The sequence below is a fragment of the Lutjanus erythropterus genome, chromosome 23 (genome assembly GCF_056507025.1).
Source record: "Lutjanus erythropterus isolate fLutEry1 chromosome 23, fLutEry1.hap2, whole genome shotgun sequence".
Classification (NCBI taxonomy): Eukaryota; Metazoa; Chordata; class Actinopteri; order Lutjaniformes; family Lutjanidae; genus Lutjanus; species Lutjanus erythropterus.
Window position 1 is genome coordinate 13011733 of NC_139339.1, and position 26917 is coordinate 13038649.

General features: G+C 41.4%; 1 protein-coding gene across 5 annotated transcripts in view; it reads right to left on the reverse strand.

The window, feature by feature from the left end:
* Positions 1-6106, reverse strand: part of pcdh7b (protocadherin 7b) — a 153518-nt gene extending 147412 nt beyond the window's left edge. For all 5 annotated transcript variants that reach the window (XM_084711907.1, XM_084711906.1, XM_084711905.1 and 2 more), the window contains exon 1: positions 2147-6106. In XM_084711907.1, coding sequence (XP_084568033.1) covers positions 2147-5221 — 3075 coding nt within the window. In that variant the 5' untranslated portion in view covers positions 5222-6106. The remainder of the gene's footprint in view (positions 1-2146) is intronic.
* Positions 6107-26917: the final 20811 nt, after the last annotated feature.

The following is a 26917-nucleotide window of genomic DNA, read 5'->3' on the forward strand; positions in this document are numbered from 1 at the left end:
TGAAACACAGAATATTTTTAGATGCACCGTCCCTAAAATCAAGAGCATGACCGCTTCACTACTTAATCTAATATAGAGGTGGCTGTTTAACGCCATAATTGGAGCACATGAACACACACCTTCTCTTCAATTAGCTCTCTTGTGCAGCCATTAAATTACACCCCATTCACCCCCAACAGAATTTATCAACAGTGAGTATTTACTGAGCCCATGGGATATAAAAGGCAATCTGAATACCTGCTAGCTATTGTATATTAAACACCTAACAGGCGGCGCCACACAATAAACACGGATGATATTGCCCAGTAGGCCACTGAACACTTTCTTTACTATTCTATTACAATTTAAGCATCACAAGAAAATACTCTTTGTGCATTATGGTTTTGTCCATGACGCTGTGTTCCAACAAAGGCACAGTTCATAAAAGTTACTGCAGCATTAATGTAGAGAGTAAATAAATAATTATATAAGTGGAGCATAGTGACACACAATACATGCTGCTGCCGCAGCAGCAAATAGAGTGCCCTTTTAATTATGCAGGAGACATCCGAAAGCAACAGCACTCCTCACACTCTGGGAAGCAGCTCAGTGAATACACCATATTAGAAGCTGTTAGAGACAGAGTAGGGGAAGAGAAGGGATAGAAATAAAAGAGGGGGGAGTGAAATGATTTGAGAGGAGAAGGAGCCAAGAAGGGAGGGAGAGGGATATAGAGAGATGAGAGTGGAGATTTAAAAAGAACCCACTGCAAGAAAAGAAGGCAGAGAGCAGCATTGTGAGGGGTATGATGTGGCGGAGGGTGTAAAAACTGAGATACAGAGATGGAAACAGGTAGCACGGGTGGGTGCAAGGCATGCAAAGATATATTGCAGAGGGCCAAATGAGAGTTTGGGGGAGAACAGGTGACATTGGGCATGGATGGGAATTTAAAAACATGAACAAAGAGGAAAACAAAAACAGAAAATGGATTTAAAAAAGAAAAAAAAAAGGAAACAATCCAGCTGAGAGAGAACAGCACTCCCGAATACTAAAGGAGTAACGCTGACACCAAGTAAAAGAAAGATCAATAATTCATTAGACTGCCATAGAAAACACATAAAAAGGTAGTGTTCTTTTTCCTGAAAACGCAAATCAGCCGACTTCATTATCTATTAACTTTGTTTCTTGCTATTGTTGCACATAACAGTGCAAAAAACAGCCAAAAGGTATAAAGACTGAGCTGATAAAAGCACACATTTCTTGTAATTTGAATATCACATCATGCCACCTACATCATTTTCCAGTGCTGGAGATGGAAGAAAAAGGAGGAAAAAAAGGAAGAAAAGCAAAAACAGAAGTAAGGTGAGACTAGCTGGAGGGTGTAAAGCAGGTAGAAAATGGCAGACATTTATATATGAGGAAAAGAAACAGAGGCAAAATATGGGAGGTGATATAAAAATGTCCAATTTCACTGCTAGGTCAACGAATTGATGCAGACGCTGAAGTGCACAAGAATGTTAATATGACCTCCTGGCCAGATGTTCCTACTTAATCCCAGACTGTAAAACTGTCTCACAAATGTAACAAAGACATGTTTGTGCTGCATTCACCCTACATCTACCTTTCTCTCTTATCCTCTTTTGTTTTTTTCCTCCCTTTCACAAGAAGACAAGGCGGCCTTGTCACAGACAGAGGGCAGGGCAGGGCTTGACATGGCTAAGGGGGAATGTAGCCGGCCCCTGCCCCTGCCCCGCGCTCCCCCTCTGGGATAAAATAACTGCAAACCAAACCCTTATGTGAGCTGTCTACAACACTCCGGCACATATTCGCCAAGGTTAGTAGTAGTAGTTATGACACCCCTGACTGAAAAGGCAGCCGTGATGAAAGTGAAAAAGTTGGCCACGTTCGGTTGACTGGTAACAATACCCCTTCATAGACTAATCTAAACCTTTCTCTTCCCTTTCAATATTACATGTGAATGGCACTCCAAACCAAAACAGATCAATACCGCTAACTTGACACACATTAGCACCATAAAGGCAACAAGACTACTGAGACTAGCCCTGTCAGAAAGCATTATGGTAGAGAGAACACTAAGAGGAAGAAACAGAGGACATTTAAGAGTGGTAGAGGGAAAAAAAAAGAACATGGAGATGTGTCTTCTTACCTGTTTGTTGTACTTGTTGATAGTTTGACTGCTGTATTCAGAGCAGTGGTCAGATCCAAGGGAAATGTTATCTCCGGTGCCAACAAAGGTGTTGGCAGGGGGCAGGTCCTGAACTGCCTGGTGCTTTTTACCAGCTGTTGGCGACTGTGGGTGAAGCTGGACAGTAGGGAGCGGCGAACTGGACTTGTAGTGCCGGGCCAGATCTGGGCTCCCCGGCCCACCGTTGACTGAACGGTAGCGGCCCATGCCAGGACTGTCCGACAGCTTCTCGTTGACGCCATCATAGCGCTGCCCGTTGGGTTTGGAGGCCTCTACGGTGACGATACTGCTATAGAGTGGCTGTTTGGACTTCTGTTTCTTCTTATCCTTCTTGGGCTTCTTGGACTTATCGTGCTGCTGTGGCGTGAAGAAGTCTTCATGATCCTTCTTGCCGGCCTCGTAGCCATTCTTATTCTTGGGGCGGCAGTAACGGGCCATGACAACAACTAGAATAATGAGTATAACAGTCATGATGCCTGAAACTACCCCAATTACGATGCTTAAGCGTTGTTTGCTTAGATCGTAGTTGGGGTCACCAGCAATGTTGGTGTTGAGAGACGTGCTCAGGCTTCTTGCCACCTGGGCCTCCACAACTGTGGAGTTGGAAAGAGTCTCATTAACATACACATGAACTAGTGTGGTGGTGCTCTGTGAAGGCTGCCCACTGTCATTCACTTGGACCACTAGTCGGTGGAGGCCATAGTGCTTCTGCTCCAGCTTCCCCACCAGCGAAATGACCCCAGTGCCCCCATCAATCTCAAACAACTTGAAGGGGTTTCCCCCAATGATGCTGTAGTTGAGGTCTGCATTGATTCCAGTGTCAGTGTCAGTGGCTATGACAGTTCTGACGACTGTTCTGATGTTACTGGAAGGAGGAAGAAGGGTGTAAGAGCTGTTTATTGGGAAAGTGACTGTTGGGGCGTTGTCATTTTCATCCATGACGAAGAGTGAAACTGTGGCGGTGGCGGATCTGGGAGGGTCACCGCCGTCCACTGCTTTGACACGGAATGTGTATGTGGTTTTCTGCTCCCGGTCAAAGGACAGGGTGGAGAAAATAGTCCCAGTGTCATTCTCAATCGAAAATATGTCCTCTTCTTCCTCAATGAATAGACTCATCTCTGCGTTTTGGCCTTTATCTGCATCAATGACTGTAACCATGCCAACTGGGCTGTTTGGCTCAAGGTTCTCTTTGACATAGAAGGTGAACACATCCTGCATGAACTTTGGCTCGTTGTCATTCTTATCGGCCACAAGGACGACTACTGTTGCGGAGCCCTGAAGGGTGTTTATGCCCTTATCTTTGGCTATCACTTTGAATTCGTAGCGCTCCGTTTGCTCTCTATCCAGAATGGTGTTTACTCGGATGTCTCCACTGTCTGCATCGATAGAGAAAATCCCATTTACTGATGAGTCTAGGGAATAGGCTATTTCAGCGTTCTTCCCACTATCTGCGTCAATGGCTACCACTGTTGTCACCCTCTCGCCAGGGGCATTGTTCTCTGGAAACGACACCTCTACCACATTCTGGCTGAAGACAGGAGGGTTGTCGTTAGTGTCGCCCACTTTGACGATAAGAGAGTTATTACTTGCCAGACTGGGGCTTCCAGAGTCCACAGCCACTATGACCACATTGTATTCCTGTGTGGCCTCATAGTCCAGCGGTGCAGATGTGTGGAGGAAATATTTCTTTTTATTCTGCTCACCCTCCATCTCACTGGCTGGTTTGAGCTGAAAGGGCACATCCCCGACCACCGTGCAGGTCACAATGCCATTTTCCCCCTGGTCACGGTCTGACACCTGAACTAAGGCAATGGGTGTGTCCACCACTACATCCTCAGCCACATTTGCTATCCCATCTTTTAAGAAAATGCGCCCAATTTTCCGTATTTCAATAGCTGGGACGTTGTCATTCTCATCCTTGATGTTCAACAGCACAGTGGCCTTGTCCATTTTCGGTGGCTGGCCTCGGTCACGGGCCATTACTGTGAATCTCAGTTGGCTCACTTCTTCACGGTCAATGCGGTGCAACACACTCAGCCACCCTGTGCTTTCATCCAACCTCAGCAGCCTCCTCACTGACTCTGTGGCTGCCCCAAACACATACTCAATTTGACCGTTAACCCCCACGTCTGCATCCGTCGCCTTGAGCTGCAGTATGGGGGCACCAGGGGAGCTGTTTTCTGGCAGGTCAGCTTCATACACACTCTTCTCAAAGCGGGGGCTGTTGTCATTCACATCGGTGATCATCACCCTAAGAATGGCCTGGGAGGAGCGAGGGGGATCTCCTCCATCCCTGACACGCAGTGTGAGCTCATAGGAGTCTCTCTGCTCCCTATCAAGGGCCCCTTTAATAATGAGTTGGGGCTGCTTCTCTCCATCAGTAGTGTCAGCAACTTGCAGTTCAAAGACGCTGCTCCTGCTCGCGCCTTCCTCAAATCTCCTCTTCCCCGAGTATGAATCCCCAGAAGAGCCCAAGCGCCTTGAGTTCTCCCCATTGTCCTGGATAAGCTCATATCGCTCTATTCCATTTCTGCCAAAATCTCTGTCTGTGGCTGTGGGCAGCAGATAAAGGGTTCCAATGGGTCTGTTTTCCTCCACAGACAGTGTCAGGACAGGGGAAGGGAAAGACGGGGTGTTATCATTTATATCTAATATGATGACTTTTCCCTCAAAGAGGTCGACCCAGCTCTGGGCTGGTCCAATCACTGACACTTCAAAATCTATAAAACACTCATTTTCATCAAATATCATTTGGCACTGTTGTAATTTTTCACGGTCTATGCGCCTCTCGTTGGTTGTGAGCTCACCTGTTATGTTGTCTATTTTGAAAAAATCTGAGCCTGATTCTAGCGTGAATGTCACCTCACCAGACCCGGCGACGATGCCCAGGTCGGCGGCCACGTTCCCTACTCTCACATCGGCGGGTCCCTCCTCAGCCAAACGATACCGGAGCACTTGCTTGGCAGCGGGCTGATGCACAAGCTGCAGGATGAGCATGCAATAGTACAAATAGTCCACTGCACCAGTAGTCCTCATTGTTCCCTCCTGGAAAAAAATGTCCACTGTGATTTGAAAATGTCCAAAAAGAAAAAAAAAAGAATTTAATCACTGCAGGAGAGTCCGAATGTGAGGAAGAAATATCATTAAGAGCCTCTGTTGCGGGATGCGTGAGACTTCATCCTCCGGACGACTTCCTACATCGCTCCTGCTGCAGTGAAAAGCAGCAAGTGCACGGGATTTCTCTGCTTCTCCGCTTTTCCTTCCTCTGGCACTGTGTGTTACTTGCTCTTTCCTTGTTTTATTACAAAAAAAATATCAAAAAAGACACCAGAGAGGCTCCGTGCGCTCCGGGCGGTGCCACAAATATTTGAATTTCATGCGCGTAAAAGCCAAAATCTCATTGTCCGAGAATCAAATCACCATAAAGTGAATTCAGTCCACATCCCGCCGTTTTTTACTCACAGTTTGTGGTTAAAATCTCCTCTCTGGGTGAGGCTGCGATATTCCTCTGTCCGGTGATATGTCCACATATGTCAGAGGATCATTTAAATGCCCGCGCAGTTTCCCAAACTCATCGACTGCGCGGAGCCTGTCAACTCTCCCGATCTGGAGGATGTGAATATGAAGCAAATTACCTGTCCGGCTGCCTACTACTCTGCTGCTGCTCTCTTCCTCCAAGTCACTTGCAGCCAGCAGACTGTATAGTTGTCTCTCCTCTTTGCCTACTCCACAACTGAAAATTCAAGGTTGTAGGCTCTTAAAAAAGAAAATTCAAACCGAAAAATAAAAAAACGTAAATCCGACGCAGTTTGTAGGAAACGTTGGTTGAATTCCTCGGTGTGTCCAGCACATTCAGCCTTGTTCCCTCACCTGCAGACGCGCCGCATGTGTTGGCAGCCCCTATCTGCAGCACTGTGAGAGGGATTCACAAATGATATTGCAGTCTCTCTCTCCCTCTCTCCTCCTTTTCTCTCTCTCCTCCCCCCTATGGTTTCTTCTCCCCCCCCAGCAGCAGCGGCAGCGCACGTAAATAGGGTCGGACTTGGTCTTGATCGCCGCGTCCAGACGCCGGCAGACACTATTTGACGAAAAGGGGGAACAGAGGAGGGAGATGCCTTAATAATGTCGTTTTTATCGCTATTTTTTCTCGAGAGGTGTCTCGGCACTTTGTGAGCACAGTTATGCCTCACATTTAATGTCCATGTGATCGGTACGGCGAGATATTGATGAGAAATAATAATTTAAAGTGTCCTTAGGGTATGATATGCCTTTTATTCTAATCTTATTACATTTTATTGGGGATTTTTGCCGGAAAAGATTCCCACGCAAATCCAAAGCCTAACTTTTACGCACTCTCAGGTTGACACAAGTTATCTGCTTTTAATCTGACATTGAACAGTTCCACATCCCGGTCCAGCCGCTGCTGCAGGACATGCGAGACGGGACAGAGGCTGCCTGGAAGCCTGGCAGTGTGCGCAGTGCTGTGGTTTCCCTGTGGTTACTAATATGAATGCGTGTGGTCGCCGGTGGCTGTGCTTTCCGGTGCAGCGGGCTCGGCTGTGTGTCTTTTCGCCTGTTCAGTCCACTCAGCATCCAGGAATCTGAGACTGTGGTGATGAATTCATTTGCGTAAAATGGAATAAAGACAGAAAAATCCCTCCTGCAGACGATCTGAGCGAGGGTTTCTTATTCGGCCACTGCGCAAACCCCAACTCCCTGTGTAAGATTAGTGAGCGCGGTGTGTGTCCTGACACAGCTGCCATGCAAGCGCTTATGATGGGTAGAGTGTTGAACACACATTCATGTGATGCTGACGGTCATTCTGGCCAGAATTATGCGTAAATTCTCCGAACGGCGCGCTGTGTAAGGTAGGTAAAGGTGCACATTTTGACTGCACGTACGCGCATTTCCACTGATGTGTTAAGTGCAAAAAATGAAGAAATTCTAGGTGATGATATCCTCCTCTAACTTGGAATTTACTCTCCTTTTTAATATAGGGACAGTGTCTGAAATTGTACAGTGAGTGAGTGTAATGAGTGAGTGAAGGAGTGAGGGACAGAGCGGGATAGGAGGGAGGGAGGAGGAGGAGGAGGAGGAGAAGGAGGAGGGGGAGAGAGGAAAAGAGGCAGCCAGTCTCAGCAGCTGCATCTTCCCTCAGACGGCTGTCTGAATTCCAGCAGTGGCTTTATCCTTGCTTACTAGCGCCCTCTATCGTCGAATTAAAATCAAACCTCCATCAGAAGGCAGGAGTAGGAGTTGAGCAGATAAAGAGGGTAAATCTAGTCGCGTTGCACATGTATGGTGGGCAGCAGGGTGTGTTAATTTCATCCTTTTGTTGATTAGTTTCTGTCAAAAATAAATTTGCAACACAAAAAGTAATTCTAGTAATATACACATTATGGCTGATTATAGGTTGTGTGTATAGCTAATAGGGTATGTATTATTAAATATGACTCAGGCAGGGTATATGATTGTAGTGGGGCAGTTTTGATTATCACAAATTAAGGGTATAATATGCCTCATCAACCCTTAAAAAAAAAAAATGTATAGACTCAGAAACATCACCCCTTTCAATCATCACTTGGCAGCTGTGTCTACAGAGAGCCTGACCTCGGTCTATATTTCTCACTAGTTTGCTGTGCTCCGGACACTTTACCAACCCAGAAACATCGATATTTAATGTCCTGGGAACGAGACTCAACAATAAACTATCTTTCTGGTGTGTTTACAAACAGCACAGAAAAATCCCACTGATTCTACCTTTAAAACAGAATATTTTGGGCTACAGTCTGACAGATTTTCCTCAGAATGATAAGTATAAGTATATGTTGTTAATGTTATGTAATGCAACCAATGTTATTATTAGTGTTGCTGAGGTGTAGTTAAGTTGAATTACTACTTTATAGGCATAATATGCAACATTTTCCAAAAACAATATAAACATAATCCCTTTCAAACATCACTTATGACCCACTACAAGTGTTTGTTGGTGAGACTCCACCCTCTGCCTGTATTTTGTTGTTTTGTCATTATTTTGTTGTGCTCGGGAGGCTTTAAGAGAAAAAATAAATAAATCCGGCAAATGAAACTCAGCAGTTAACTATCATTCTGGTACGTCTATGACCAGCTCGGATAAATCGTGCTGATTCTACCTTAAACTACAATTTTGAGTGGTTGGGTGGTAGTATAACTACGTTTTTAAATCACAGTAACCTTTTCAGTAGTTAACTGCTTTTTTCAGGTAGTTAATTACAAACTGTATATTAATCATATTCTTATTCTTGTTTTTTTTTTTTTTGTAACATGATATGGCACAGTGCCACAGTTTATTGGCCATGGTTCCATTTAATGACAATAATGTGCTATTAGATTAAAATTACATGGGTTGTGATCAAGATTTATGCAATTGAATACTATGAATATTTACCATTTTTCTTACCCCACCTCAACAATTGCTTTCTGTGTTCTCCTTAAAACAGCATCCTTTGCTGCTTCAGTTAGATGCAATGAGCTCAAGTCTTACCTTAAAAATGTTGCAAATTTATATGAGGCTGTACCAAACAGGGTTTGCGATGTTAAAAACTGCTAAGTATACACACTTCACTAATAATCAGAAGGACTGCAACTGTTTTTCTCATCATCAATTAACCTGACAGCTATTTTCACAATGGCTCGATTAATCATTTGTAAAATGTCAAAACATTGTGGAAAATGCTCATCAGAATTTCCCAGAACCCAAAGTCACATCTTCAAATTGCTTCTTAAACATAAATAATAAGGAATAGCAGAAAATCCTTAAATTTATGAGGAAATATTTGACATTTTTGCTTGAAAAATGAAACAAAATAAAACAAGCAATTACAAAAATGTCATTTTTCTTTCAATCAACTAATTGACTAATTGTTACAGTTAATAATCGTCTAACAAATACTGATGTGCAAGTTAAATAAAAAGAACTACCAGAACTACTGTGTTGGAAATCTCAGTCTAATCAAGCCTAAAGGTATTCTGAATAATAAAAACATCCAAAAGATTCACATTCAGCACATGGATCTCTCCTGACAGCCTCATATGCAGCAGCCACTGCGAATCTACTGGATCAAACAATAATAACTCATGTCCCAAAGCCTTTGGAATAACCAGCATGCAATGTGGAATTGAGCTGGTAGGCGATTTGGAGACAGTGTTTACTATCAGAACCATGAAGATCAAGGCTCAAAATCGTCACTGAAAATCATTATCGTAGTTGTGTGTAGCATCGATCTTGCTCTCAAGTGGATGAGTGGTCGAAAATGATGCCAGGGAAAAGCACTCGGCGCCGTTACAAAGACCTCATCAGTGAAAACGAGGTGTTTTGAAAACGAGATGTTCAAAAAAAGTGACTCACACTCCCCTGCAATGACTGATAACACAAAATTAAAACAAGTCCTGATAAGAGATGATTTCATTTTTTTTTTTTTTTTTTGCCCAAAAAAGTAATTTTCTAACTGACTCGTTTGCATATTTAATATATAATGCAAAATGTTAGGTAATGACTGGATGGAGAAATGACTGTAGCTTCAGATCTTAAAATATTTACTTTCCTTATTTCTGCTTATTTTGCTCATTCCCCCGTAGACAGTCTGGAAGCGTTAATGAAATGTGGGAAGAGAAAATGAAAAGCCTAGATGATTGCAGTCTGCTATAAACATAAGAAGAGAATGTCTGCCGGTCTTCACACAGTTAATGCTGCTACACAATTATGTTGCAATAATGTTGGCTGTCAACACAAAATGACACCTACGTTGTCCAGCGATGTGAGGACGACCGTACGCCATTCATTTGACACATTTCTCCAGCTTTTACAGACACATCGTCTAAATCCTTATTAACCTTGTTATAATCATCGTAGAGTTTAATTGTTTTGATGCTAAATAGCCAAAAACACATCAGTTTTCTTCACATCCTGATACATTCTGTGAAAACATTGCTGCGAGAATGTTTCCATCCATGTTCCAATTGGAAACAACACGCAATCTCTATATTTATCACAGGTTCTTGAACAATAAAGTGTTAATATGACAAATGTTGCTGTTCAAAATGACTACCTGAGAATACTAAATGTTCACACCTACTCTGCTCGCAGGTAGGGCTGCTAAATAAGATTTCAGATCGCAGAAGCGGGTCTGGTTCCGCTGTGAACGTGAACAACATGGAGGCAAGACCTGTTATGCAAGTGTTTTACTACATTCACCTGGCAGAGAACATATTTTACACCTAAGCAGGAGACTTGGTGCTGGTGCTGTTTCATTCACACGTACAGGGACACTGAAGCAGGATGTAACAAAGTACAAACACTGTTACTGCACTGATGTAGAGTTGTCAGGTATCTGTAATTTACCCGAGTATTTATTTTTCTAGCAACTTTTTACTTGGATGGGACAATAACATATTTATTTGTGGATCCGTCAGTGCATATCATGCATGACAGAGGAAGCAAGATGAAAATGTAACCAGATGAAAAAGACGTAACAAAACATAAAAGATAGACCAATGTGAAAAAGATGTGACTAAACGAAAAAGATGTAACAAGGTGAAAAACAAGTCAAAAGATGAAAAATATGTCAAAGACAAAAAAGACGTGACAAGATGAAAACGACATGACAAGATCAAAGAGATGTAACAAAAAGACAAAAGACATGACAAAACAAAAAAGATGTAACAAGACGAAAAGGAAGTAAAAGATGTAACAAGAAAAATCAGACAGACAGGGAGTTCAGTTAGCTTTACACAGAAGCAGCCAGTAGAAATGTCCTTAAGAGGGCTACTTTTTACTTCTACACTTTGATTACATTTCAGAACTCCTACTTTTTGAAAAATATTTGAGTAAATAAGTCAAATTCCACTTTTACCAGAGGTATTTGTACTTTTACTTGAGTAAAGAGTGTGTGTACTTTTGTAGCAACTGCAGGTTGTAATATACACAGGATCCCACAGACTTACTTCATTAACAATGTTTCGGTCCTTACAGTTTCATCAGTGGGGCTGTGTATTCATCAACATCTAAAAATAACGTTGAATACATGTCTTTCCTTAAGTATCTGCAAAGCCATTTTTATGTCTTTGGATTTTGGTCGAAGGTCAAGGTCACTGTGACCTCACATCCGTCCACTTCTTGTGAAAACAATATCTCAGGAGTGCCTGGAGAGAATTTCATTTTTTTTATTCAGGGTTTGCATCTGTGTTGCCTGGCTTGTGGTCTTTATGCTTTTGCCGGTGTTTTGCATTTTGAACAACTGTCAGTCAAAGGCCTAGCGTGAAACTGGTGGTGAGAATGTGTCACATTGTGTTCATTCTTTGCACACATGCACAAAACAAAGCCACTGAACCATTTAAAAATACATTGCTCCATATATTTGTGGTCAAAATCTCCACATGATACCTTTAATTAAACATTTACATCCAAGTTTTTGATCGTACCCACCTGTCAGCAAGACATCATGGTGCGCAGAACTTCGTTGAAATAGTTAAATGCTTTATATTCACAAATACTGCTACCAAAGTTGGTTATATTAACATTGTAATCAGTAGATTCTTCTGTAACGTTGTTGATAAATGCCTGATTATAGCGATGAACTCAGAGGTGAACAATCTACCGCCTCTAGCTTGGCCACCATCATTATGACTCTGCATGGAATCTCGATGCTGGTGATGATGGAGGAGCTGATGGTTGGATGTTGGCATCAGCATCAGGAGCTGGAAACTGCACACTGCAGGTGCAGCTAAGTGGATAAATGAAGGGCAATGGTGATTAGTGATTGGCTTTAGGTGAGAGAGCTATTAGCTTTAGGCAAACTTGATTGGATTGTTTTAAACAGGACACAGTTGCCTCTTAAATTTTGGATAAAATTTGGATTTGCATTATGTGTAGGAGACAAGGAGTTTCCATCATAAATGTGCCACTTGTCTGACTGATGTTGCTCTTGAAGTTTGAATGCAGGTGATTTGGCCGCCATCGAGCTCTTTCACATGTCTCATGTTGCTTTGGAAACTCAGATTGAAACGGTGTGATTGCAAGTCCCCCTTTGTGACAGAAAAATCCTGCTAATTGGCATTCAGCTGTGATGTAGTTGCCACAATGTTAGCAATTTTTCCAGCAAGGCACCAGGTATTTTTGTCTGTTTTCTGAGGAAACGACAGACGACACTATTGAAATTAAGTTCTTTCCAGTGAAAATAGTGCAAATTCCAGCATTCACACATTCAAAATTTTGCATAATTCTAATAGAACAGAAATTCTACATACAATTGCATAAAAGCATTGTTTTAAAAATGGATTGTTAAACCGTATGATACTTTACCATTTCATCAGAGATTTCCATAGAGATCTCATCTGAGAAGAAAGTTGTTTACAGCTTAGAAAGTGTGAAAGTTAGTTTTGAGAAATGTGAGAAAAACGTGAGTTTAACTGTTATATCAAGTCCACAATCCACAGGGAGCCGTGACTCTGAGAGAGGTTCACTTTCATCTAGGTTTTATTTTTAGCCCATTACAAAAGTTGGGAAAAATGCTATGCATGATGAAAATTAGACTGTGGACAACTCCATGGACGACTTAGCTTCCTATTTTCAACTTTTTCTACATGTGTTAATTGTCACATAGGCATTCATGTCATGTCATGACAGCTGGATAACTCTATTCTTCCATACCTGAGTATTTACAAAGAAATTCAGCACATTTTCTGTCTGCTGGGAGAGTTGCTTGGACTGTTAATAACACAGTAAATAGAGTCTGTTGCTTTGAAGTGGGTGCTTGACTGATCACATTGGTGTGTGTTTTTGCGCTGGAGCTGAGCCACCAGGTGTTTGGGACTTGGGGCGAATGTATTCAATTAATTATGACCTAGCGGGAGCGAGGCTACATTTAAAAAAAGTTAAGAAATTAAAAAAATGACACAGTGTGTTATTAGAATATTGCAGATATTTTTAATTATCATTGACACTAAACCGGGGGTTTTATTGAGTTCATCAGCACATGTTTTTCTTATTGGACTGTAATTAGCACTTCACTTTTGTAGCTATATGCAAAGTGGAGACAATTTAGCTATTCTTGTCTCCTGTGTGTATCCATGAGCACGAAATTGAAGCAGAAAAATGTGGTTAAAAAGCTTTGCACACTCAACAAAAATATAAATGCAACACTTTTTTTTTTCCAGGAGGGCAAAGACATGACCTTGCTGCTCTGCCTCTGATTGGCCAGTACTAGTTGCCTTCATCAGTGGGTTGGTGGGTTTAGGCATTAGGAGTGATTGGTTAGCATTAGGGAAACAATAGTCAATCACAAAAAAAGTAGGACTTTGCCCTCTTGAGAAAAGAATTTGGTATCTGTAGCCCCATGTGAAATGGCCAGAGTTAAGTCCCTAACCTCTCCCTAATCTCTAACCTAAACTTCTGATATTCTTACCCTGAGCCTAGCCAATCATACCTCACGATTAAACCTAACCAACCCAGCTATTGAAGGCAACAAGCACTAGCTAATCAGAAGCAAAGCAGGACAAGTCATGACTTTGCCCTCATTGGAAAACATGTGGTATTTGTAGTCCCATGTGAAAGGGCCAAAGTTCAGTTCTTGATAAATGTTTCTTTATGCCTGTACATACATATATACATTTCATTCTTGTGAACATGATATTTCATGATAACCTTGAGGGAATTTCTTCAAAGTTGGTCCAAACATTCATTTGGACTCAAGGATAAAATGACTAGACTGTGGTGGTCAAAGGTCGAGGTCACTGTGACCTGAAGTCCGTCCCATTCCCATGAACATGATAGCTCAAGAACACCATAAACACTTGAAGCTCTCTATAAGTCCTCTGTACTCACTTACACTTAATAACTATTATTAACTTACTTTGGAGTCATCATTACATATATTACATGAGTGCTGACAGATGGAAAGGGCGACTTGACTGGTTGGTGGCAACATATAACCATGAGGCAGTAATTCTAATTTCAAGATTAAACTGCACATTTGTGACCAGTCCCAGGCACACCTGTGTCATAATCATGCTGTTTAATCAGCATCTGAGATTACCTTGGCAAAGGAGACAGGCTCACTAACATGAAAATTAACAAATTTCTGAACAATATTTGAGAGAAATAAACCTTTCATGTGCATAGAAGAAGTCTTCGATCTTTTATTTCAACTCATGCAAAATGGGAGCAAAAACACGAGTGTTGCATTCATATTATTGTTAAGTGTACAATACCTCTTAGTGAACAGTAGCCACCCCTGTCAGAGCTATCTTTGCATAGAAACAGCATCCACTCTATCAAAGTTCTGCCAACACCCCCTGATGTTAGGGGAATTATCCGAACCCTTAACATAGCATCTCTGTATGTCTGTCCTTTTCTTCCTTCCGGCCTTCCTATGTGTATCCGTACGCATCTTTGCATGTGTGGGTGCAAGCATTGATTTACACTTCCGATGCATACGTGTGGGTTTTCCCTCGTATGCAGCTGGGTGGACATGTCAGTCACCATCCCTGGTTGAGCCTGGGTGGTGGAGCCCATCACTGTGCACTCCATGACCACATGGCCTCAGTAGAGACATACAACCAATCTGTCAAGAACGTGTAAAATAAAAAAAGTCAGCCCATGGCAGCCAGCCAGGCCACTCTTAGGCAACTCTTTGTAGTGCTGCCCGAGAGGTAATATGTCACGACATCCTCCACTTTGAACGGTGGTGAGAAACATCAACAGGGAGTGACTCAACAGCACAGAGAAGAAGCGTCCAGAACTGTGGTGGTGGTGTAGCTCAGCGAGCCTTTTTCTCTCCAACTCCCTCTGGCGAGTTGCTATTTTGAGACTCCTGACGCCTTGTTCTGCCTCCTTCCCCCTGGGCTTTGCGAGAACTGTTGAAGAGATCACAATACACAATGGAGCTGGTTGAGAAAAGTTTCAATACCGCCCAGATCATTCAGGTAGTCACAGGGGGTAAACTGGATGGTGCCATGCTTTAAATATGAAAAGGAAATAGTGTCTTATTCTTGTTCTCTCAAAAAAAAGTGGAAGTGAAATCCAGTGAGATCATTGCCGGGCTTCCTGAGTCATATTTGCCATTGATTTGACACCATGAGTGATACAGCTTGTTGGTTTGCATTATTAATAAGCCTGTCTATGAGTTCACTCTGAGTCTGGAGGGGGTCTGGCTAAAAATGTGTCTGCAAAAAACTGCATATAGAGTGCGTTTGCTGAAAGGCTTTACGTGTTCATCTACCAAAACATATGAACACCAGTACAGGTGAGCCAAGCATTTGTTTAACTACTGGGAGAAATGAGGGTTTAGTGTCTTGGAGCCTTTTCATATCTACCTTGTTTTATCTGGACTTTTTGACTTTTCAGTTCGATCCAAACCAAAATTACAGCTGTGAAATCTCCCCTAGACCATGGTCTGGGCCAAACCGGTGAACTTTGGTCTGATGGAAAAAGTAGTCTCGGTCTTCATCAAACCGTGGTTCAGTTTGTTTCTCGTGTCAAGACATTGAAACTGACGGAATTTGATGAAAATGCCAACCTTGGTTCTAACTAAGAAGTGTGAAAAGACCCTCAGTGCCTTTTCGTTCACCACAGTTCAATTTGTTTTGTTACTTCACTTTTCTCTGCAGATAACCTACCAGCCCGACTTCCTGTAACTGGTCCAAAAAATCTGACGCAGATGTTTTCACACTAGAAACGAACTTAACCATGGTTTAATTTGATCCTGAGAGAGTCCACCTCTTTCTGTGGCACCAAATTTTGGCTGTTTGGTCCAGACTGTGGTAAAGGGGTGGGGGGGTGGGGTTTAGCACTTGGTCTAAAAGCACAAACCAATTGAGGTTTGTTGCAAAAAGGCCCTTACAGAAGGACATTTGGACTTACCATCCCTGTAAATAGGTAATATGAAAAATACATATACAGCAACTGGACAACAAAAAATACAGCTAAAGGTCAGATTGTTGCTCTATACACAGTGCAGGGTTCTGTTCTGGCTTGGGCTATATGTGGAATTTAGACATTTTATAAGAAGTTCTGCTGCATGGATTCAAACAGATGTACATTACCTGAGACAACATGGGAAAAAGAAACAGTCCAACTGAATATCAGAACGGCAAAACAAAACACTTGTGTTGATATATTGCAATGGTGATGCACTGTTAACAAAGAATGGAGTAAAATATAATATAATTATTTTATGTCTTCTAATTTAAGCAGTAGTTTAGTAGTAATGGCAGTGTTCTCCGTATGTGAAGGAGTTACATAACATCTGGTTGTAAATTCCATTGTGGAGGACGACAAAAAGCTAAAATATTTCAACTTTTCTCATATTTTAGTTTTATTTCCTGTTAATTTAATTTCTGACATTCTTGTCAAGCTTTCAAGTAACCGAGCACTTACGAGCGCTGGCCCCATGTCACCCCCATCAGTACAAGGGGCATATACATTGTAGGCATTAGTCACAACTTAATCGCTGACACCAGTGACACAAGGGACACCCTGCTCTTCAAAAGCCCCTCAAACTTCAAAAGGGGACATCTCAAAGCAGCCATTCAGAGGCCTCTTTTCAATGGGACGAGGGTCGCTGTGGCTGCCATGAATAGATTGATTCGGAGCAAAATGTGGTCTGAGGCAACTCTTATTGTGATAATTCCAGTGTCAACACCATGTACTCCTCCCCTCCGCCCGCTGATCCTCCTCGTCACAGAGAAAGAGCCACGTAAATCTGACAGTTGAGAGGGAAGTTTGGCACAATAACACTGCTAATTCCACCGCCCCCTACCCCTAGAAGAAGAAGAAAAAAAAACTGAGCCGGAGCATGCAACACTAGCCACATTATTAGGATCTGTTGAGGGAATAATAAGGATGAATTACCCCTCCCCTTCCTGTGGCCTAAAAATCGCAGAGCATACTAAATCTTGCCCCTGTGTCAGTGGCTGCCTGCTATTTGCATGCATTAGAGTGAAAATAGCGGCTGCTTTGTGACACTCATTTTGTGTCAGTGCAGATAGTCACAGATTGTCCCCCTCTCCCTCAACTTCAGCAGGAAAACATTACGTGTGAAGGGTAGTCATTTCCAATGCATAGTTACTCCTTGAGTGCCACTGCTATGTTTATATGTATGTGTGAGTGTGTGTGTGTGTGTGTGTGTGTGTCTGTATGTGTGTTTGCCTGTCTGTCTGGTCCGCGGGTGTGTTTATCTGTTTATGAACAGCGTCGGAGTGTTTGTGTGCACTGTCCCACTGTTTCGGCAGAAAATAAGAAGACACCTGCTCGGCGATTCGGAGCTGGCTGTCAAAAACAGGAAAGAAAAGTGTGGTGGGAGAAAAAAAAAATACCCAGGCAGCCCCGAGATATATCTATTCTGGCTCCCCGCTTCCCTCAAGCTGCCGGTAGGAGACTTCAAAATGGCTCCACTCCCCGCCACAGAGTGGGCTCTGCCCTGTCAAAATGTCTTTGAATGGAAAATGCAGACTGAAAACTTTCCTCCTTTCCCCCCTCTCTTTCCTCATTGTTTTTCTCTCTCTTGCTCCCCTCATTCTCCTCCTTCCTCCTCCTCTACCCCCCTTCTGTCCATCCTTCATCGCACACAGAAAGGGCATCTCATCCTCTCCAGTGAAGCTCTCATTGAATGCTGCCTTTGCTCTGAGAAAAACACTCTCTTCCTCCCTCCGTCTCTGTCTCTCCCTCTCTCTCTCTCTCGCTGGAGCCCCGCCAGAGCTCTCTGTCTCGGTGAGGTATCTGCCAGTCACTCAGAAGTCCATTCTTCACTAAAACATGATGTCTATCTCCTGGGTCCTGTCTGTAGAACAGTGCAGGTCTTGCTACCTTTTGTCAGAAGCGATTATGATCTGTGTAAGCCGACGGACTTCGCAAACAAAACTTAAGTGGATGAAATGAATCAGTTGGGGCTGATTAACAGGGGACATTTGCATGTTTTGGAAGTACATGTAATTTGGCCAAAAGCACTTGGATACCCAAATATTTTACTGTAACTGCTCTGCATTTTGTCATCATTAATATGTAACAAATAATGTACAGTGTGCAGGTCAATATTGCTGAATAAAACCTGGCAGGATGTTTATTTTGCGATAATGATTTGCATACTGTGCATTATTCTGTCAATTACACAGCTACTTACTTTAAAAAACAATAATTTGACACAAAATATGAATTGACCCCTCATAAAGCCCCACCCCTTTTTGCTCTGTGCTCCATTAATAGTTGAGCAAGCTTGTTACAGTTACGTCGGTCAACTTTTTCCTTTCCTGTTTCCTGTACTTAGTTTTGCTGTGTGCTCTTCTTGTCTACATTGGAACGAAACCCCCCCCAAAAAAGATGTTACTTGTGGACCTGTAAAAGCAACACATAGTCATATATTAAGTTGGCTAATGTTAGCAAAACACTAGCTAAATAACTAGCTAACAATTGCCAACAAGAACATTAGTGTGTTGGGATGTGTGATGTCACAAAAACTGGTTTCAGTCTGACCACAAGTTATTCCAGAATTAGTCATAGTGATACTGACATCAAAAGTTTTTTATTACTGCATGTGGCTAATCTACTATCATGTAGGGAAGAACAATGTGTCATGATTCATGAGGTGAATTAATCATTAAAAGGCTAAATTACAACTTTGCCAAACATTATGCATTTTGGACTATGATCTGTTAATGTTTTAATCACACAAATGTTAAAATATTTAATAAATTTGCATTATTTTCTTTTTTTTTACAAATATGCTTGTTAAAGTAATTATCTGAAATCATGAGGTGATCGCTGTGGGTTCATGTGTCCAGATGATCAAAAGCAAGACAGATCCAGTTTTGTAACCAGACTTAAAGATCCACACACACGTATTGGTGAGACTGGGCACTGATGCTGGGCATAGCTTGGAGGCATTCAGTATTCCAGTTCCCTCCAAAGGTGTTGGATGGGGTTGAGGCAAGGTCTCTGTGCAGGGCCAGCTGAGTTCCACAACAAACTCCAAAACAAAACAAAACCAAAAACAGAAAAACAAAAATCTTTTTTTTTTTTAATGTTTCCCCAAAACTGTTGCCACACAGTTGGAAGCACAATGGTTCCCTTGAGCGGTGAGCACTTCAGACATACAAAGACTTTTCCCTTTTTTACCATCTTAGATTGTTGAGTGTATCCAGTATTTTGCCACAAAAACAAAAGACAAATATCCCCCTAAATTATAAACGTGCTTCTGTGGAGCCTTGGGGGTCCTAGGCCTCAGCTTGTGAACCAGCAAACTAAAATATTATTATATGCTGCAGTATTATAGCAACATTATGTATGATATGTATTATTTGGCACCCAGTTTCATAGTGCAATTCACTTACATGCCACATTACCTTTGTTTAAAAACTAGCCGGTTGACAACTTTGCTAACATAGTCAATCATCAAGCAAGAACACCAACACACAACAGAGCAACCCTGCTAATATAACATTTCTGAAAACCTCTTTCTCCCAGCATTTCAACACTCCTGTGTTTGCACTCAGTCCAGGGAGCACAGCTATGAGCTAACTAGCTAACAGCAGCCACATTTGGCTGCAGTTTACTCTCCTGTCCATCAGGAAACTGTAAAACAAGAGAGAGAAGCAGAGCAGCCAGAGGACATGAGAACCTGTTATTTTGGCTTATGTCCTGTTAGAAAAGGCTGTCTGACAGGACGGTAATGTAGTGAAAATATTCTAAATGCAGGGTACACTTAAACTGATACAGATGTAAATTTTTTTGGTGGGTGGACCTTTTTTTATAGTGGCTAAAATACATTTCCCTACTGATCCTGTCCAAAGTACCTGCTGCTACTTTTTCCTACTGTAGTTAATACACTGACTATTGGAACACCTCATACAGCCCCACTTCAAATAATCTCAGCTACCCCGTTCAGATTTCCCATAATTGGAAGTTAAAAAAAAAAAAAAACATGAAAACAACCCTGGAGCAAAAGTACTCAAAACTTGTCCACACACTTTTGACAATATCATATATCAAGGCATCTGAGACGGAGACGTAGATGGTCAGTGTAATGTCATGACAAATACGACCAGAATAATGTTTAACTATGGTGCCATTAAAAGTGTCATTTCACGTGTAGCACATCCATCACTTAAGAAGTCAGTGATCATTAATTTCATGGTATGGACACTTGAGAAATCTATCTGCTGAAATTTGCTCCCCGAGGCGTCTTACATTTACGGTTAATCTAATACTCCTCCTATGACCATGTCTAAAAACCCATTCTGCCCGTGCTTTTCCCATTATTTCAGGTGGCTTCATCACCTGTGGCCAGAAGGAACTACCTAATGGCCATTTTCATTTGATAATTGGTTATCTTGACATTTCAAACTGGCTCCATAATTTGTTCGTCTCTATTGTGAGTGGCTCGTTAATTAGAGTGTGTCTGTGCTTAGCTCATCATTTCCGAAAAGGATTTGAGGTCATTGTCGAATTACATGGTTGGCATTCTTTGGACACGTTCATTAAAAATGGCACTTTCGCCTAACCAGCCTAACACGAGAACTTTTACAGAGTCGGATAACCCCAACCCTGAGGGATACACTCTTAGAAATAGAGGTTCTAACTAGAACCATATAGGATTCTTTGGCTTGTCCCCCTCACAGGAGAACCCTTTTTGGTTCCTGGCAGAACCCTGTTAGAAAATCTTAGCTAGAACCCAACATGAAGGGTTACATCGAGAACCATCTATTGAAGCTTTCACTCAGAACCCCCTGTCAGAGGTTCTACAGAGAACCCTTCTATAATGGTTCCACCCAGATTCCTCTCTGGAATTTCTATCCAGAACCTTTACACCTTCTAAGGGTGCTAATAAGGGTTTCATCTAGAACCTACCCTGAACATTCTACAGAGAGCCCTTTAGTATCCCAAGGATTTAGTCTAGAACCCACCTACAGGGTTCCACTGAGAAGATTTTTATATTAAAAAGGTCTAATTTAGAACCCACCCAGGAGGTTCTACCAATAGCTCTTTTATATCCTAAAGGTTTTAATCTAGAACCCACTCACTGGGTTCTACTGAGAATCTTTATATATTAAAAGTTATAATTTAGAAACCATGTATGGGGTTCTACTGAGAACGCGTTTCTATTTCAAGGTTTTTATCGAGAACCCAGATGGGCATCCTTTGAAGAACTGATTCATATTCTAAGTGTTTTATCAAAAATCCACCAAGGGGGTTCTACTGAGAGCTCTTTCATATTCCAAGGGTTTTATCTAGAACACACTCGAATTCCACAGAGAACCTTTTCATATTATAAGGGTTTTATCTAGAACACACTCAGGGGCATCTACTGAGAACCCTTTTATATTCCATGGGTGTCATCTAGAACCCACCAAGGAGGTTCTTCCAAGAACTTTTTTATATTCCAAGGGTTTTATCTAGAACCTACCCAGGGGCTTCTTCTGATAACCCTTTTATATTACAGTACAAGAACCCTTGACAAATAAGTTCTTGAAGGCTTTCAACAATTCTTGAATAATAATAATAATTCTTTCAAAAAGGGTTCTTTGGATGAAAATGTTTCTTAAAGGAGCCTGTAGTCTTAAAAAGAACCCTTTATGAACCCTTACAGGAAAAAAGGGTTCTTCAGAAGCAAATGGGTCTTGGTAGAACATCAGCCCTTCAGGGAGAACCCTTTTGGAACCCTTATTTTCAAAGAGTATGCCACTTAGTATCCAAAAGACCCGAGGAATTCAGTCAGTTTATTCATTCAGATATCTGCATCTCATCCTGCTGCTGCCGCTGCAGTGAGATTCAGTCTTCGGGACAGAGGGTGATATGTGCCCTGACAGTAGTGAGAAAAAAGGGAGATCCATGTTCGCTGAGTTAACTCCAAGGGAAAAGAAGTAAATGTCCTTGTGAAAGTCTTCAGATGAGTGATGCCTCAGACTAAGCCTTCAATCTCTCCACAATGCTCATCTCAGTAATAATTCATTCTGCATCCTCAGAAATGGAAAATATTGATTTTCAATGAATAACACCCTAAACCAGCATGCAGCCCTGCCCAAGATTGCCGGTAAAGTAAAAAATAGTATGCCCTCTCTCCCGAAGAGACACGTCTCACGCGTCCACTCCAGGCGTGATGAAACAGACACATGCGAGTCAACATCCAAACTAGTTACTGTTATTACAACCAATTAGGCGATAACTCCTCACTGGCTTCAAGATGCTCAAATTGACAGATAATAATTGCTGCAGTGTTCGGATCCACTATTATTGTTATTATAGACACAGCTGTCAACAATAAAGTGGCAGAATCTGGTTCAAAATTAAATTCTGGAAAGGTTGAATATTTATTTGGCATTCATATTCAGAGAATCTGCATACTTATTATTGCCTCTACATATTGGTGGAAAAACATGCTTATTATCTTAACCCCAGCTGATTGCAGTGTAGTGATTTATCCCTGGAAATTTGTCTTGAAATAGTAAAAATGTATGTATGATAATGAGTGAAAATAAACATTCATAACTATAAGAAAGCCTTCCAAAAAAGCTTATTCTGCTGTTTAGACCATTTCTATCCAAAATAAATTATTCTGAGAGAAATTATGTAATTAAATGAGATAATCGAAAATAAATAATTAATAGAAGCTGACTCCACTTTTAAAATAATTCACACTGAAAAACAACAGCTTCTGAATGTTTTGTTTATGCCCCCCATCTGTCTTGCTAAGTGCTATGAATCACATATATCACATTCATCTGGTGAGAAACAACATCTTCACTTCATTACAGGTTAGTTAACGATGTTACTGAGTAAATGGCACGTGCCTGTAAATCCAAGTGAGTTAGAAAAGTTTTCATGAAAATATGGTGTACAACACCTGCTTTTACAGTGGAGCAGAGGATATTTTAATGCTAATAATTCACATTGAGGCGACCTACCTCCTAAAAAAGAACCTAAATAAACAGCATAAAAGAAGTGGAGCCAAAACCAACCTGTTTTCCACTTCTCTCAACTTCTAATAAAAGTTCAATTTCCCCCAATGTGCCCTTGAGTTAAGCCACCTAAAAAGCCACCTAAAAAAAAAATCTATATCCGTTTAGGTGTACGTTATATTTAGAATATTTTCACCGCTTTACTTTGCTGTCAGACAGCCTTGTGACGGGGAACTAAAGCTGCCATCTATGATCTCTTCAAATCCACCAGACTTACCTCTGTTTTCCCATAAACATATCTGTATGTCTGTATGACATGCAAGACAGATGCAGGAAATTGTCAAGAAATTGTTTTTTACTCGTGATTTGTGATGTGATTAACAGAGTAAAACAAATAATAATATTAAACAAACAAATTAAACAAAAAAGTATTTGAAATTTATGAACAGCATATTTTTTGTTGTTATTAGAGAGTGCAAGAGAGTGTGTTCTTTGTGCTAAATTAGGGTTAACCCTCCTGTGGCGTCAACACTGGACATTGAGAAAACATCATAAAAGGACATCACTTTCTTTCCGACTCCTCGGGTGATGTCTTTGCAATGTATGACCAGACTAGTTACACCATTTGACAACTGATCAATGAATGTCTGAGCGTAATCACACTCGATTCAAACCCAATATTAGCAAAACAACATTTGATAACATTTCACCTTTTAGATTCTTACTATTATGTACATAAGACCCTACACATTTAGAGGGCTGTTTGGGTTTCCAGTGGCTTTATTATCAGTAATTATCAATATTATTTGATTACTATAAATCATAGTTGTTGTTAGGATCCTGTCTGCACTGAAGTACCTTCCTTTAAAACCCCTGCATGGTACAGTAAAACTCACACTGGCATATATTCAGCTCTGCGAGTAGTAATCCATTACGTGGCGGTATCAATGGCAGTGATTTGCCAGGATTAATGTGATCATCAGGATCGATCAATAGATTATCTTAGATTAATGCCTCTGCCTCTTGAATTACTCATTTCGATACACCCCGACATGCCTCTGGAAAGATTGCAGAGATTATCAACTGTACTATTCCAGACTCATATTAATCTGAAACCTTCACACCGGGCACCTGTTTATCCACGACGCCACATACAGCGCTTGGTCCACATCAGAAAGAGGCTCCGACTGTGCGATGTGAGGTTGCCTTCTTTGAAAAAAGCAATGGGAATGTTTTTAGGGATAAAAGGCTCCGGCTTTCCTGATGTGATTAGAATTAAAACTATAATGCTTTAAATCCCCGCCATGATCTCTTTTGTTTCAAAGCACGCAGAGATGACAGAAGGATTAAAGTACATTGTTAATTTTTGTAGATCTGTGTGCATCAATTACAGACAGTGCTTCTACTCTATTTAGCATTCATACATTCATAAGAGAAAATATTCAGCAGATCATGAAAATGACAAATCTGCACTCTTCAGTGTTGGCAGACAGAATTTAAAAATCTGTTCCTGTGTGCTCTTTTGGAAATTGGCATCCATCTAATTCACACTTAAATCCGAGGAATGCAGTTAGATTCAATGAGTTGATTTTTAATCAGCCAGTGCGCTGTCAAAAACATTTTTCAGCAGGAATTATTTTGTGTTACTATGGCCAAAATCTTCATACTTCCTCCTGGTGGGCCTTCACTTGAATTTCTCCAGAGCAGCACAGCTGTTCTCCAGTGTAAACTTTATAATGGGTTACTCAGAGTGTGGGTAGTGTTAAGCCACATTCCTAAATATGCAGAAAAATTGTAAATGATGTGTCGACTCTTTCTATCTCCACAGATCATTATGTGGGTTTCCATCCACCAGTTTTTATGTGCATTTTGAATTTGCTCATAAAAACAATGGGGTGTATTCGGAAAAATCTCGGCTCCACTTGTAAGGCTTTGTCGTACCGTACCAAGTCATATACGAGATGGACCATCACCAAACTGGGATGAAATGCACCTGATCTAACCAGGTAGCGGTGACCTCTCAAGTGAAAAGGGTATTTTTAAAAAGTCTCCATGTGTTCAGCTCTCAGTACTTTTTGTGGCTTCTGACTGAATCTCTGTGGTTTGAAGTTTAGTTTCTCTCCAGTGTCACTGCTTGTCCTTTAAGGTATCTAATTTATTTTAATGTTTCATGTTTGCTTGCAGCTGTATTTCCCGATTTTGCTGCTTCAAAACAAAAGCTTTTGAATGACCAGAAACGTGACTTTTATTGTGAAGATTTTATAGGAGATTAAACATATTTATCAGCTTTATCTATCTATCAACTTCACAGCAGCTTGACTCAAGCGAGTTTCAGTTACAAGACGCACCTTCAGTTGGGCAGCCCTGATGGAGATGCAGCCCTAAGCTCATGTTTATGGAAAAGGAGTTTTGTTTTAAGCACTTGGAGTGAATTTCTATTCTGTCACCTCTTTCTAATCTCTTTCAATGAGAGTCTAAAGGCAACCCAAGAGCCAAAGGGCAGTTTGCATTGCGACTCTCAATAAGATGCTGTAAATGAATACACTCTACTAAATACTATTATAAAGAGCTGCAATGATGAGTTCATTAATTGGTTGGTTGATTAACAGAAAATTAAACAGCAACTAATCTGGTAATTGATTAATTTTGTAGGTCAGGTTTAGTTAGTTCTATGTGAGTGAAAATAATAATAATATCAGTCGCAGCCCTACTTACACTTGTGATATCATCTGAAAAGCAAAATTAAATACTGATATATCTGTACTTGGTATAGTAGTTTTTCTTACATTGCTGGTAAAAAGGCTGGCAAGTAGATCAGTTTGTGATCTGTTTATCACAGCACACATGCTCGCCAAGACCAATATTTTCAAATAAATGTTCAAAAAGCTCCATTTGTAGGGGTCAAAAATGAGGCTTATTAGAGTTAAATGGTGGAAACGCATGTTTTAAAATTTGCCTGCATTACATTGGGCAAGGACTTTGTCAAGCTTTTTGCACGAATTTGGAGAAACACAGAGCAAAGCCTTTTTAAACAACTTCCCACTGTGTGTTTGTGTGGATGTGTGCGTATGATCTCTCTCCCTCCTTGGGCCAGGCAGTGTCTCACTTTATACCCTCTCAAATCACTCAACTTGTCCCCGGTTCCCGTATTACCCTCCAGCCCTCACACTGTCTCTTATCTGTCCCCTCTCCCTCGGCCTTTGATACACCCCTCTGGCCTCCACCAGTTCCCCAGGAGTGCAATCTGTTGTCCACTGGTATTGATCAGGCACACAAGGTTTTGATTAGCACACTTGGCTGGATAACGGAGGCTTCACTGCATGATTGTACTCAACCATTCCACTGTCTTGTTCCTCTATTGGCCTGGGAGTACTTCACTTCATTGGAGTCAGTGATTGGATGCACCCTGGACCCCCCATCCACACTCTGCGGTAAAAGATCCAAGAGCCTGATGCTTTCTTCACTTGACTGAGTGTTTTTGTGTTGGTTTTGTCACACGAAGGCAAGTTAAATGCAGGCAGCAATGTGCAACCGGGAAGCATTTGCCGTGGAATAGATCTCAACTCCAACTGGGAGAGATATACATAGATGAAAGAACTGATAGTGGTCACATTTAGAAAACGAAAAAAAAATTGAAGCTGAGGCCTCCACGTCCAATAAAGAATTTCACAGGCGATTCAGAGGAGAAAAGTCCCCAAACAAAAGAATGGGCATGAGGGAAGATGTGGGGTCGATACGGATGTTTAATCAAGAGGGACGTCCAAGCTTTTTCTCATTTGCGGGAGAAAAGAAGGAGACAAGGGCAAG